This window comes from Python bivittatus, unplaced genomic scaffold (assembly GCF_059951505.1).
Source record: "Python bivittatus isolate LINGU-HERP-01145 unplaced genomic scaffold, Pbiv_v1 ctg000070_np1212, whole genome shotgun sequence".
Lineage (NCBI taxonomy): Eukaryota > Metazoa > Chordata > Lepidosauria > Squamata > Pythonidae > Python > Python bivittatus.
The window spans coordinates 25,351,886-25,367,536 of record NW_028277034.1 but is presented as its reverse complement, the minus strand read 5'-3'; the positions used below and the strand labels follow the sequence as shown (position 1 = coordinate 25,367,536).

Sequence of the window (15,651 nt, the reverse complement as noted above, 5' to 3'; positions counted from 1 at the left end):
TTCTGGCAATTACTTCTTTTTATCTTGTCTTGCCACTGTCTTTTCCTTCAGAAAAAAAACCTCAATCTTTCTACTCTTGGATTGTATGTTGCTGGATATGGAGTTAGGATGCACAGACACAGTTTAAAGGGTACAAAAAGATGTGTTACAAAGTAAGTTCATAAGTTGGTGAATGCTTGCTTATGATGATGATGATAATTTATTAAACTTGTATGCCACCCAACTCCCAGTGACTCTGAGCAGCTATATATGTTCTAAATATAGAAATATTCTAAATGGAATTGGAGAAGGAGCTGGTAGGAGCTGTAACAATTCCTGTTTAAAATACAAGGTGACACCAAACATTTACCCTAGGGCTAGAATGCTTCCTTCTGATCTCTTCTCTGCACCTTCTTTTACTCACACATAAAATCTTGATTCATGTAGGAATCATAATTTTATCTCTCTCCCAAAATACTGTTGTTGGTTATAGACATTTCCTTCTTGCTTTACAACTGCTGTCTCTTCAGGGTCCTGGCCCAGTTTCATGGGGTGGGATTTCACCTGTCCCTAAACCACACTGCTTCCCATTAGCCTCCTGATAATGACCATTAGTTCAGCTCTTTCCTCTCTTTGTTCTTTCTCCCATTTATCCTGGTAATCTATCCCTAACAGTCTACTAATTGTTTCTTTCTTTCTTTTCCCTCAAAGACAATTATCTGCTGATTAAGTAGAGCTATTAGGTATTAATAACTTAATAACTATTGAGTATTTTATTGGCTCTTCCTATTAAGAGGCCTATGGCTATATAATTTTAATTTTTAGGAAGATTTTCCCAATAGTTAAAAATGAACAGACCTCAGAATTTGTAGATAAAAGTACTGAAATTCTTCAACCTATACATTCTGCCTTTAGTCCAACACTTCCTTGGTAGATATACTTTTGTCAGCTAACTTAGGCTCTCACAAAACTTAAAAGAGAAATGGTATTTGCAGGAATACCAACCCATATTAACTCTGTAGATGCTAAAGAATGCTGAATTTTTTTTATGTACATTCTAAAGAGTTTTTGTGAAATATTTGACAAATCATACCACATGCTTCATTTGGAACAAGCTTAACAGTGAAAATTCTTTTTAGTCACTAAGATGTTTAATCACTGATGCACTGTTTCACGTCACAGCTTTGTGTTTATAATTACAATATTTAGGTGAATTCTGATCAGTACAGAATCTTATACAGGTAGTCCTTGCTTAACAACAGGAACTCCATTGCTAAGCAACATGGTCATAAAGTGATGTCACATGACCATGCTAAATTACGACAGCAGTTGTGGCAGTTCCAGTTGCCATTGGCAGGCAAATCCACACAGTCACAGCATCTCGTGGTCATGTGATCACTATTTGAGACATCCTGCCAGTTTCCCTATTGACTTTGCTTGTCGGAAGCTGGCAGTGAAGGTCACAACTAGCAATCCTGTGATCATAGGATGCTACAACCATTGTAATTACAAGCCAGTTGCCAAGTGCCAGAATTGGGATCACGTGACCATGGGGATTATGAGGAACAGTTGTAAGTCTCCCTTGTTCAGTGCTGTCATAACTTCAAATGGTCGCTGAATGAGTGGTTGTTCAACAAGGACTATCTGTAAAAATTTAGTCCACTTAGCTATTTGTATTTAATGATAGCTTCAATAAATACACATTGAGGATATTCTGATAAGATTTTATTCATAATTATATTGAGATTAGATTGATAGTTTTGATAGTATTTTGTGGTATACTAACTCATTTATGTATACTGGGTAAGACTTTTTCCAATTCAGAGATCATCATGGGTTCTTTTTTAAACTGTACCCAATTAGATTGACCCAGATTCAAGAAAGACACAAAAGCACTGGACCCTGGACAGGTGGTTTTTTTATATCTGCCTATAAGGGTTGGGGAGATGTTTTATTTTGTAGAAACAAACCTATAAAAGTGATATGTGAGTGCTTCCTATATTCTGTTCTATTGTTATACTATTACTATGATAATTATTGTTTCAATATACTATTACTCTTCAATTACTATTACTATCACAATGTTTATACCATATACTATTAGTATTCAATATACCATATACTATTACTATTCAGTTACTATTACCTATTACTCTGTTACAGTTACCTATATACTATGCTCTATACTATTACTAGTATGCATCAACATTTCTTTCTTAAGCCTGTTCTTAAGTCCCCTCTCAGATTTCTTCTTCTTTTTCTGTTAATAGCCAGCATGTAGAGTTATTGCACCTTTTTTACATTGTGTTTTCTCTTGCTGGGCTGCTATACTTCTTTTCCTCTCTTGTTCCATGGAAATGTTCCTGGGCAATTACTAGGTGTCCTAGTGCCTTTAACTTATTTCTCTGGGTTAATATATATTCTAAAGTTCTTAGGACCTTCTACGTTTTCACACCCGCCTTCCTTAATAATGTCCAAAGCCCCTCGAGGTTACCTCCCATAGAATGGATGCCTATGGGATTTTTCTATATGCAAACAATAGAAATGGCAGCCAGGTATCCCAATATTTTGGGTCTTGACCTGCATATTTCCAAAGCATAGCTTTCAGGGTCTGATTCATCCTTTCAGATAAGGGCAGGTATGTACCCCTTTTATCCCTAAATCAGTGTAAAGATATTTAAGCAGAGCTGATTGAAAATTAGATCCTTGATCTGTGAGGATCTCCTTCGGTATACGTACCCTACTGAGGATTTTGACCAGTTCCTCTGCTATTCTTTTAGCTGTCACATTCCTTAATGGAACTGCTTCTGGATAGCAGGTTGCATAGTCACATAACAACTAAAATGTATTCATTGCCTTTATGGGATGGGGTAGAGGGCCTACAATATCCATGGCCATTGTAGAAAAGGGAGTGGGAATTAAAGGCACTCTCTCCAATGGAACTTTATTTTGTTCCCCTTTTGGTTTCACTAGTTGACAAACAGGATCTACAGTAATGGGCCACATCTTTACTAATCCCTGGCCAATAAAACCTGTCTAATATTCTAAATGTTGTATGATCTCTACCCATATGTCCAGACCATGGATTTTCATGGGTTAGTTCCAATATAGCCTTGCAATATTCTGGCTATGCTATTTGCTTTATTTGCTCCTTTGTATATGAATGGAGTCTAATTCAAGATAGCAACCATGGTTTTTCTTGGAATCTGGGTGTTGTTTCCCTGTTTCCCTCCTGTTCTGTTGCTAACCAACAGCGTTTCAAGGTGGGATCCTTCTTTTGTAAGGGCCCTAAATCAATTTCCCATTTAGGAATGTCTATCCCTATGGGTTCACCTCTAGCTTTATCAGCCTTTTGTATGGCTTCCTCCTTTCTAGGACATCCCACTTCCCGTATTAAATCAGCATCTCAGGTTCCTTCCCCTCCTGCTTCTGTTCCTTTTTCATCTCTGCCTTAGACTGGGCTGTTGTGGTTACTCCCATTATTTTAACTTTTTTCTTGAAGCCTTTTATTTGAATCCAACCCTTAGCAATTGGAAAATCTGTTCCAATCACTAGGGATTACATGGTAATTTAGGGATTACTCCTACCACCATTACCTGTTCATTTCTGGCTTTAACCAATGGAACCATCTCAGTCTGCCCAAACACTCTTGTGAGAGGCTCTTTTCCATATATACTGCTTTTTTTTTTTTTTTACTAAGTAAGGATGCACTAAAGTCCTTCTATTCCCAGTATCTACCAGACCTCTGACAGTCACCCCATTAACTTTTGCTGGAACCATAATTTTTCTCCCCAGAGGTGCTTGCACTACTTCAGTCATACCCTTTTTCCTCTGGTTTTTACAATCTTTTGACAAATGTCCACTTTTCCCACAGTTATAACAACTGTGGATCTCTTTATCTTCCCATTGTCTTCCTTTCATATGGGCAGGAGCCAGAGGCTTCTTTACACCTTACTCCTTCAACCCTTCCTGCTCTTTATGGTTCCTGCTTTCTGAAACAGACTTTCTTATTTTCAATGTATTGTCGAAGGCTTTCACGGCCGGAATACGATGGTTGGTGTGGGTCTTCTGGGCTGTGTGGCCGTGTTTCTTATTTTCCTTTCTCCTTCTGTATCTCCCTTCCAATCATCCTCTGCTCTTTTTGCTGCAAGGTAATCCTCAGCCAATTCTACTGCCCTTTGGCCTGTTTTTGGTAGTGTTCCTGCACCCAAAATCTCACTTTGGTAGGGAGTACATGTAGAAACTGTTCTAAAATTACTTCTTCTACCAGTTTTTCTTTTCTCCTTTCATCTGACCTCAATCATTTCCTACGTAGGTCTTCCAGGCTTGCCCACAATTCATGAACCCCTTCATGTTTGTCATACATATAGCTCCTAAACCACTGCCTATAGGTATAAGGAGTTACATCATACCTGTATAGGATTACCACTTTAACACACTAATAATCCATTACTTTTCTAGCTGGAAGACTGCTATAAACTCTTAAAGCTTTTCCTGTTAGACTAGGGGCCAACTGAGCCACTCATTCACTCTCAGGCCATTTACAAGAGGTAGCAACTCTTTAAAACATAATAAAATAGGGTTCTATATCTTCTTCCTCAGTTAATTTACGGATTTTGATATCTTTGGGACCGCTTCCCCTCTCTATATGTTCAGAAAACCCTAGAGGTGAATGTGTCACCCTGGAGACTGGATCCTTTTAAGAAGTTCTGTCAGCCCCCTAAACTCTTCCCTCCTTGCCTCTCTCTCACTCTTTTCCCATTCTAACCTATCCTTCCTCTCTGTCCAGAGCCAGTCTTCCTCCTCTTTTTTAATTAATCAAAGCCTTTCCTCTTGCTGTTGTCTCAACACTTCTGATATGATATTGGCCCAAGTATCTGGGCCTAGCCCCTTTTCTGGCTGTTCTACCTTTTTCTTTGTTTTAACTACAGGCTTAGGCTGGACACCTGTCTACCCAAGTTGTAGCCTCCTCTGTGTCCAAAGAAGAAGCAGCCCCTTCTTCCTTTTCCATCCCTGTTTGTTTGGTGTAGGCTCTAGTGAGGGGTTTGGTTTCTGCATCCAGAATGTTGGATATTGCCTGTGAAGTCTGTGAGGGCCAAATTTTCTTCCTTTAGCAGCTAAGGATTTGTTTTTTTTCAGGAACAGTACTTAATGAGTCCTTTGAGTCTGACTAATCCCACCACACCTAACAATTATCATGGGTTCTTTTTGAAACTGAACCTAATTAGATTGACCCAGACTCAAGAGACACACAAAAATCACTGGACTCTGGACAAGTGATTTCTTTTTATCTCCCTGTAAGAGTTGGGGAGATCTTTTATTTCGTAAAAACAAATGTGTAAAAGTGATATGTGCTTCCTATATTCTATTGCTATCTCCATATTGTTACTATGATAATTGCTATTACAGTATACTATTACTCTTCAATTACTATTACTATCACAATGCTTATACTTTTATTATTGAATATACTATATACTATTACTATTCAATTACTATTACCTATTACAATTACCTATATACTATGCTCTATACTAATATACATCAACATTTCTCTCTTAAGCCTGTTCTGTTTTGTGTCCCCTCTCTCTGAAATTTCTTCTTTTTCTGTTAATGGCCACATGTAGAGCTCTTGCACCATTTTTACATTGTGCTTTGTCTTGTTGGGCCTCTGTACTTCTTTTTTTCTCTTTTGGATCGTCTAGTCCTTCTGAAGGAAAAATACCTTCTTAAGTTTGGCTGCTGTACTCAGTTTGCTGGTGGCTGCAGAGCTCTAAAACATGTGTCTCCTCCATCTCCGCCCATACTTGTGTCAAGGTTTTATTAGCAAAGTTGCTTTATTAGCAACTCTGCCGTGCTGATACTGGGGAGAAGGCTCATATGGGAGGGAAAGATGGCAGCGCAAGTGCCTGCAATTTTGCTAAGCAGCCTGCTCTTCCACAGAGATGTGTTTTGTAGTTGTTTTGTTTTTACTGGAAAGTTTTCAGTCACTTCTGTTCTCATTTGCTCCAAAACCTACATCCTTAACTGAGTTTCCAGGTTGGCATGTCTATGGTCTTCTTCAGAGATCAGACAAGAAATATGATGAAGCCATCAAATGTTATAGAAATGCACTGAAATGGGATAAGGACAATCTCCAAATCTTGAGGGACCTTTCACTGCTACAAATTCAAATGAGAGATCTAGAAGGTTACAGGGTGAGTGAAGAGCAAATCTCAATAATGTTTTATAAGTTTCATAACAAATGGCTTTTCTTATTTATTTATTCATTCCATTCATTCATTCATCATATTTATGTAGCTGCCTGTCTCACAAAATACGATTCTATATTTTTTAAATAATCAGGAGGCAAATTGTTGATAGAATTCTTGATTCAGTGAGGCAAAGCAGGACCCTGTTACAGCACCCAGAATGAAGTTTAGGTGTCATAAATTTTCTGCATAATTCAGCACACTGCAAAAAAGTAGAGCTTTGTTACAGAAATGCCTCTTTTAGCTTCTGCTTCTCCATTAAATGAGGATATGTTCTGATCCCAGAGAAGAGTTTGTCAAGGGCTCTGATTGTAGTACAAGTAGTCTTCAACCTACAACTATTCATCAGCAACTGTTCAAAGTTATGATGGCGCTGAACGAATGGTAGTTATGATGGTCCTCAGAGTTCCAGCCATTCTAGCAGCCCCATGGTTACATGATTGCAGTCTGAGCGCTTGGTATCTGGTTTGCACTTATGACCAGTTGCAGCGCCCCGCAATCACATGATCGCCATATGCAACCTTCCCTGCCAGCTTCCCCAGAAAGCCAATGGGGAAGCCAGCAAGGCAGGTCGCAAGTCGCTGGGGTAAGTCTCTCCCACCCGCACACCCTTTCCCAGCCTCTCTGCCCTCATGCTGGCCACTCACACACCCTCCCTGATCCTCGCCACGCCTCCCTTGCACCCCCACGCACCCTCCTGAACCCATGCCATGACTCTTGCACACCCTCCCGGACCTGCACTGCACCTCTCGCACACCCCTTTGCATCCTTGCATGCTGTCCCCGACCCTTGCCATGCCTTCCTTGCACCCACACCTCACACACACCCTCTCACCATCCCTGACCTGCGCTTCTCCCATACCCCCTTGCCCACCTTCCCGGGCCCTCCTTCACATCCTCCACAACCCTCCCCCAGACCCCTGTGCCCCTCCTCACGCCCTCCTCCACCCAGCAGCAGCCACTTACCTGCCTGCTGGCCTATTTGCACACTGCCTGGGACTTGTACTTCCTGCCAGTTTCCCCATTAACTTGGTTGTAGGAAGCTGGCAGGAAGTTGCCTCACTTAACAACTGTGAGATTCAGTTAACTACACCAACCAGGACTTCAGGGATTGCCATGGCTAAGTGATATGGTCGTATTTTACGACCACATCACTTAGCGATGGAAATCCTGGTTCCAATTGCCATCATATGTCGAGGACTACCTATAATAATTTGTGGAGGGTGTGTGTGCAGTAAATTATCTTTCATCTGCAAATGGGGCTTTAATTTTGTCCCCAACTCAAAAAACAGGTATCTAGCTTTAAAGAGATCCTCTTTCCAAATCTATAAAGATTCCCATGTATGAAACCATAAGTACATATTGATTAGCAGTTAGATAAGCTTATCCTATTACAGCAATGGACATTTAACTTTGCCTTCAAATATCTTGTAGTTTTGTCATAAAAATAAAAGCATAAGTATGTTCCATTTTTTAAGAAGGCTTCATCACCTTATTCTCTTTTCTCTTTGTAACTCCAAATTTTTGAATTCTGGTTCTTGTTTTTGACTTAGATCCTGAATTCAGTTGAATAATCAGTGGTTTTATCTCAGTCAAAACAAGCTGTTTTCTAAATCACAAAATCGGGATGAAAATGACTCTCTGCCTTCTTGTCAATAAGTTAAATCCAAGCATTTTATCTCACTTTCTGTTGTAAGAATATTGAAACATAATTAGTAAAGTTAGAAGGTATTCTTTTTTTATCTGATGCAACTTGTTAACGTATAACAGCAGCAGCATGGATTTCCTGCTAGATATTGTGGAATTCAGTAATTAATATGAAAGGCTAGAATATTAATTTGGCATTTATTATTGTTATACAGGAAACTAGGTATCAGTTACTTCAGCTTAGACCTGCACAAAGAGCATCATGGATTGGCTATGCTATAGCTTATCATCTGCTAGAAGACTATGAAATGGCAGCAAAGATTTTGGAGGAATTTAGGAAGACCCAGCAGGTATTACATAGATTTATGTGTAAGTTAATGAGTTGTTGATTAAAACTGTAAATTTGTTTGTTTGTTTTTACAGACATTTGTATACCATCTATTCCAAGTACTGTAGGCAGCTTACTATCAAATGAAATGTTAGTCCTGATCTAGGAATGTTGGATGTAACTTTAGACTATGTTAATATATATGCTTGTCTGCAGAAAATGAAAGATAGTGTCAGATGTTTTTACTTTACCAGTTACCACTCAGGAAGAAGCAGGAATGTTGTGTGGATGGGGATCAGATCTGGCAACCCACATAGAGTATATGCTTCCACATAATATAGATATCCCCTGTTGGATTGAAGCTAATTTATGGGTAGGGGGTTCTTATTTGTGTTGCTGAAATTAAAAATATGAGTAGTATATTTTTTTTCTTGCCTTTGTAGACATCTCCTGATAAAGTAGACTATGAGTATAGTGAGTTGCTATTGTATCAAAATCAAGTTCTCCGGGAAGCAGGACTTTATAAAGAAGCTTTGGATCATCTTGGAACCTATGAAAAACAAATCTGTGACAAGTTAGCAGTTGAGGAAACTAAAGGTAACTGGGCTATTAGAATTCTCTTGCATCTAAATCTTTTTACTAATAAAAATGTTTTTGTCTGATTAATTTAAATGTCTGAGGAATAAAATCACTGCCAATTCACCTTACAGTCTGGAAGTTCAGAGTGCTACTGATATGGTTATATGTTGTTCTGTAAGTAATAGAAATAAATTGATAGTTTGATGACTAGAAGGAGTGAGCCTATCTCAAGTTTAAATTTTATAGCATAATATAATGTAGTTCAAACCTGGGTAATATTTTTCTAGATAATAGAAAAATCTGTTTTACCTGTACATATTCTGAAAATTGAACAGGACATCATTTTTGACCCTTTAGTCTGACTCATCAAAGCAGTCTATTTGTTTAGTTTCCCTAACCCCCATAATCCTGGTATTTGTTCTCCTTGTATTTCGTGGTACACATTCCTGGCATAGGAAAATTATATGCTTTTAACATGGCTTTCAGTATCATTGCCCAAAGTTGATTTTTTTTCCTTAATAGTTGCTATAGCTATGGAAGAATTGAATAAAACTCATTTATTTAATATACATTTCTGCAGACTTAGTGTTCCTCAAAATGAATGGTATCTTCCTTTTTATGTGGAGCTGCACTCAGAGCTCCTCCAAAGTTGCTACCAAGTTATAATTTGTAAAGGGACACAAAATGAGAAATTTTGAATAATTTTGGTGAAAATTGGTGAAATTGGTGAAAATTGACTTGTTCCTATTTCATCTAGTGGATGTCCCTTGAACAGAAGTCTGATCATGGTTTGCACAGCTAGATTAGACAAATCTAGCTAAACTTTACTAAACTAGATACCATAGTGAATGTAAAGCATCCCAACCACTATGTGTTAGTTTTTGGAAAACTCAATGAAATGGTAGCCACTAAACCAAAGTTTTGGCTTTTTAAAAAGAAAAACACCAATATTTATTTATTTGTTAGCTTATTTATTAGATTTACATTCTGTGTTTCATTCAAGAGCTCAAGGTGGCATGTATAATGCTTTCTTCTCCTGTTTCACCATACAACAACAACCCTCTGAGGTAGGTTAGACTGAAAGAGAATGACCAACCCACTGACAGTAAAATTCATGGCTGAGGGTGGACTTGATCTTGCATCCCCCTGTAACTGCTACACTGCACTGGCTTTCATACTGGCTCTAATGCTTTGAACTGTAAGAATGAGTATTTGTTTTTATTCCATTAATATATTTTATAATAAGATGGCATTTCAGTAAGTGCATCAACCTATTCTTTTTGCTGGAATAGACAGCTATTGTGTCCAAGTAAATTTTTTCTTGGATTTTTGCTATAGTTTAAAGCAAGTAAACTATGTATGTAAACTTAGTTTTTTCTTGAATAAGGAGTTACTAGGGGGAAACAGAATTTAGAATGTTGATTTCATTGACAGATGTATATAATACCCTATCATGGTTGATTGATAACTCTGCATCTTTAACAGGAGAACTTCTGTTACAACTCTGCAGGCTGGAAGAGGCAGCTGAGATTTATAGAGGATTGCAAGAAAGAAATCCTGAAAATTGGGCTTATTATAAAGGTTTAGAAAAAGCACTTAAACCAGGTAATGATATGTTTTGGTTAATGTAGGTGTGAATTATATAGCCCTACATTTTTATGTGAAAAATTAAGAATTAGGAAAAATTAGGAAAATGCGTTACTATCTTGAATTCACTATCTGAACAACTATGCAGTTGAAGAATATTGAATATGATGGATGAGGTCCATATGAATTGGAGCACATATGTATGCTGAGAGCGATGTGGAGCAGATTCTGATAGTCTTGTGAGCTGGAAAAGGATATGGCTGCTTTTATGATGAAAAGAGGTACAATTGTATGTGCTCTTCTGTGTTCCAAAACACTTCTTTCAAAGGATTTGTACTGCCATAATACATATACAGAATTATTTTACTGTTGAAAAATGAATTTGTTTTATGAAGGCTACCCTAAACATTTATTTTGAATTTTAGTAAATTAATACATATTTCTACAGTGGGGCAAAAAAGTATTTAGTCAGCCACCAATTGTGCAAGTTCTCCCACTTAAACAGATGAGAGAGGCCTGTAATTTTCATCATAGGTATACCTCAACTATGAGAGACAAAATGGGGGGGAAAATCCAGAAAATCACATTGTCTGATTTTTAAAGAATTTATTTGCAAATCATGGTGGAAAATAAGTATTTGGTCACCTACAAACAAGCAGGATGTCTGGCTCTCACAGACCTGTAACTACTTCTTTAAGAGGCTCCTCCACTCGTTACCTGTAGTAATGGCACCTGTTTGACCTTGTTATCAGTATAAAAGACACCTGTCCACAACCTTAAACAGTCACATTCTAAACTCCACTGTGGCCAAGACCAAAGAGCTGTTGAAGGACACCAGAAACAAAATTGTAGACCTGTACCAGGCTGGGAAGACTGAATCTGCAATAGGCAAGCAGCTTGGTGTGAAGAAATCAACTGTGGGAGCAATAATTAGAAAATGGAAGACATACAAGACCACTGATAATTTCCCTTGATCTGGGGCTCCATGCAAGATCTCACCCCATGGGGTCAAAATGATCACAAGAATGGTAAGCAAAAATCCCAGAACCACACGGGGGGACCTAGTGAATGACCTGCAGAGAGCTGGGACCCAAGTAACAAAGGCTACCATCAGTAACACACTACACCGCCAGGGACTCAAATCCTGCAATGCCAGACATGTCCCCCTGCTTAAGCCAGTACATGTCCGGGCCCGTCTGACGTTTGCTAGAGAGCATTTGGATGATCCAGAAGAGGATTGGGAGAATGTCATATGGTCAGATGAAACCAAAGTAGAACGTTTTGGTCTAAACTCAACTTGTTGTGTTTGGAGGAGAGAGAATGCTGAGTTGCATCCAAAGAACACCATACCTACTGTGAAGCATGGGGGTGGAAACATCATGCTTTGGGGCTGTTTTTCTGCAAAGGGACCAGGATGACTGATCCGCGTAAAGGAAAGAATGAATGGGGCCATGTATCGTGAGATTTTGAGTGAACACCTCCTTCCATCAGCAAGGGCACTGAAGATGAAACGTGGCTGGGTCTTTCAGCGTGACAATGATCCCAAACACACTGCCCGGGCAACGAAGAAGTGGCTTCGTAAGAAGCATTTCAAGGTCCTGGAGTGGCCTAGCCAGTCTCCAGATCTCAACCCCATGGAAAACCTTTGGAGGGAGTTGAAAGTCCGTGTTGCCCAGCGACAGCCCCAAAACATCACTGCTCTAGAGGAGATCTGCATGGAGGAATGGGCCAAAATACCAGCAACAGTGTATGAAAACCTTGTGAAGACTTACAGAAAATGTTTGACCTCTGTCATTGCCAACAAAGGATATATAACAAAGTATTGAGATGAACTTTTGATATTGACCAAATACTTATTTTCCACCATGATTTGCAAATAAATTCTTTAAAAATCAGACAATGTGATTTCCTGGATTTTTTTTCCCATTTTGTCTCTCATAGTTGAGATATACCTATGATGAAAATTACAGGCCTCTCTCATCTTTTTAAGTGAGAGAACTTGCACAATTGGTGGCTGACTAAATACTTTTTTGCCCCACTGTATGTTTTCTGTATGTTTCATTATTCCAAAAAAATTAATTTGGCACAAAATTAACGTCAACTATTTACTTCAAGGATGGGCAGCCTAGTCCTTGTAAATAGCCATGAAAGTGAGCCCCAAACCTAAGCATGTTGCCCTTTTACTCACCAGGAGTTGAGTTTGAATCAAAGGCTATTTTAGTTGGAAAATATCTCAGTAACAACAATACCACTATTATGGATATAGATAGAAAATCTTTCCTGATGATGCATCGCTTTGTTCAGATTTTTAAGAATTTTTAAAACTGGTTCTGGTATGCGATGGTTGAGGATGTGAAGAATGTTCATTCTTGGAACAAACATGTTCTATTCTGGAAGTTCTGCTGAATCATTCAGGGTTGGCCACAGTTCATCACCGACAAAATCCAGAAGTCTTTTTGGTCTCAGTTTTGGCTAAAGCAAAACTCAAAGAGATCTCAGAGTGATGTAACAAGACAAGCAATAGGTAAAGTTAGTGCACATTGTTCCCTCTTCCCTCAGGAGCTCCCACTGGCCTACCTACCACCTCCATCTTTCCAGATTCTCCTGGAAATCATGTCAAATTAAATCAAATCAAATGATCAGTTATAGGTTACAATTCAGTAACAATATTACAGGGGGGAAGGAAGTGGGATAAAGGCAGCTGAGCAATTTACACAGAAGAGAGGAGAAAGGAGAGGAAAAGTAAAAACAGGTAAGAAGTGTTTTTCAGACTCTATTTAGATATTCTTGACCTTTTGACTAAAATCAATCGTAGCTCCTCCGGCATCCCCTCAACCACCACTAATTGACAGGTGCAGCATACCCATCGACCCAACCAACACCTTCCCTCCCCTCCCCTTCCCCCACCTACCAACACCAACCTCTTTGGTGTTTTCCCACTCTTACCCTACCCAAAACATCCACCAGAATAGCTGTGCTTATCAAGACCAATACAGCCTCATTACATTCCATAATCAAACTGCACACACATATATATGTTTGTGCATGGATCACCTAAAAATATTCTGTGTTTGGAACAGTTTGTGCATGAACCATTTTACACATTCTTTATAGATATTTTTGCAATAGTGTAGTGAATTTTCAAAAGTTTTTAGATTATAATAAATGTATATTTAGTCATAGATTTCCAAATACAGGCTGATAAAATAAAGCAGCAATAGCAGTATGAAACATCAAAGGAATAGCTGAGATAATTTTTCCTGATGTTCTACAGCAGTGTATCTTAAACTTTTTTCTCTCAGGACTCCTTCCCACTTTTAAAAATTATGGAGGACCCCAAAAGAGCTTTTGTTTGTACGGATTATATTTTTTGATATTTACTGTATTAAAAATTAAAATTAACATATTTGCTGCCACTACTGCTTCTCATGATTGCTTGATGGGATTTTAATATTGTATTATTTTTCAACATAGGCTGGCAAATAATTTTGATTTTGTGGACTCTGAGAGGTTTTTGGGAGACCCCCCCAAGGGTCCTAGGACCACACTTTAAAAATCACTGCCGTACAGCTGTTCCCTACTCCACCACCACTTACATTGCAGCCTGGTTGGCCTTGAAGTGAAGATTCATTGCTTGCCAGCTCAGAATCTGCCAAGTACTCTTCCCTGGGAGTGTTTGGCATCCAGCCTTTGTCTGTCTGTTAGAGAACACTTCAATTGAAGCCAGCTGGCTTGGACAATGATGCCTCTGGTGGCAGAAGCCCTGAAGGGGGTAACACCACTAAAGGTTGTCCCTTAGAGCCACTTCAGGATGACATGAAGGCAAGGGCCATACCCTCTAGTAGTAGTATATACAGATGTGTTTCTATAAAGCAGTTTGTGCTTATTCCTGTGCAAGAGTCAGGATAAATTGAGGAGGAGGGAGAGGTGTTTAAGCCTTATCTCACCTCATCTGCTGAGAGGTGGAGTGTTGGGAAGCAATAGCCAAAGTGAGAGTTGGTTGCCATCCTGGCAAATATACAGGTAGTCCTTGGCTTACAACCACAATTGGCACTGGAACTTCCATCGCTAAGCAATGCGGTCGTTAAGTGAGTTGTGCCCAATTTTACAATCTTTTGCTGCAGTCATTAAGCAAATCACCATGGTTATTAACTGAATCACATGGTCATTAAGCGAATCCAGCTTCTCCCATTGACTTTGCTTGCCAGAAGCCCCCTGAGAAGGTTGCAGATGCTGATCACATGACCCCAGGACACTGCAATCATCATAAATACATGCCAGTTGCTAAGTGCCTGAATTTTGACCACATGACCCTGGGGATGCTGCAATGGTTGTAAGTCCAAGGACTGGTTGTAAGTCACTTTTTCAGCACTGTCATAACTTTGAACAGTCACTAAACAAATGGGTATAAATCTAGGACTACCTGTACCAAGAATGATTGGAGGACGGTATTAAGTTTCATACTAGTCTCAGCTGAGTATGTTAGTTCACCAGACTTTTAACTCCTTGTTAAAGGTTTAGTTTACTGGCAGAAGACTTTCAGAGATAACTCAGGTAGATTAGTGTCTATTCAGACAAAGATGAAGCTATATACCCACAGAAGATTTGCCCCCTACAGTGCACAGAAGTCAAAACCTTTTTTATCCTCAAATTTAAATTAGGGGGTGGGGTTTCCTGCCTTTCCAAAGCAGGATGCCTTGGGAGGCACATGAACAATGTTCCCAGAACAGTTCTCTCTAGCCCAGAAACCATGGGTTCTTACCTCACCAGCTTCATTCCTTACGAGTGGTAAGATACTAAGAATTCCTGACAGTTTTCTATGCTTTGATGCTGGGCTGAAGCATTCCATCTAAAAGATACCCTTTCTAAATGACATGTTACATCTTTCATTTATGGAAACAGGGTCAGCTGTCACAATGATGAGGGAAATAGATTTGGCTTTGGCAGGGCAGCTGGTCAAAAGAAAAGAGATTAAAGATTTTAGGAGTATTTCCCCTTCTAGCAGCTGTGTCTTCTCTCAGGCCTTGAGCAGTGGTTGCCACCCTGAATGAACCTGTTCTTGCTCTTCTGTAATGCCAGGGGAATCCAAAATAAAACAGACCATTATTTGTTTTGATCATGGATGAGAAAGCTAATAACAAGTAATTTACTTTAGACCGAAACTGTTATTGTAAAACAAATACTTTGATGTATGCTCTTCCTTCATTTTTTCATTTTACTATATACTCATTGTATTTAATTTTGAAGAAAAGACAAATAATTATAATGCCTGTAACATTAA

General features: G+C 38.9%; 1 protein-coding gene across 1 annotated transcript in view; it reads left to right on the top strand.

Moving 5' to 3' along the window:
• NAA15 (N-alpha-acetyltransferase 15, NatA auxiliary subunit) overlaps window positions 1-15,651 on the top strand; it is a 52,099-nt gene that overhangs the window by 13,317 nt on the left and 23,131 nt on the right. The window contains exons 4-7 of the mRNA XM_007430372.3: window positions 6,019-6,176; window positions 8,092-8,226; window positions 8,648-8,801; window positions 10,269-10,388. Coding sequence (XP_007430434.1) covers window positions 6,019-6,176; window positions 8,092-8,226; window positions 8,648-8,801; window positions 10,269-10,388 — 567 coding nt within the window. The remainder of the gene's footprint in view (window positions 1-6,018; window positions 6,177-8,091; window positions 8,227-8,647; window positions 8,802-10,268; window positions 10,389-15,651) is intronic.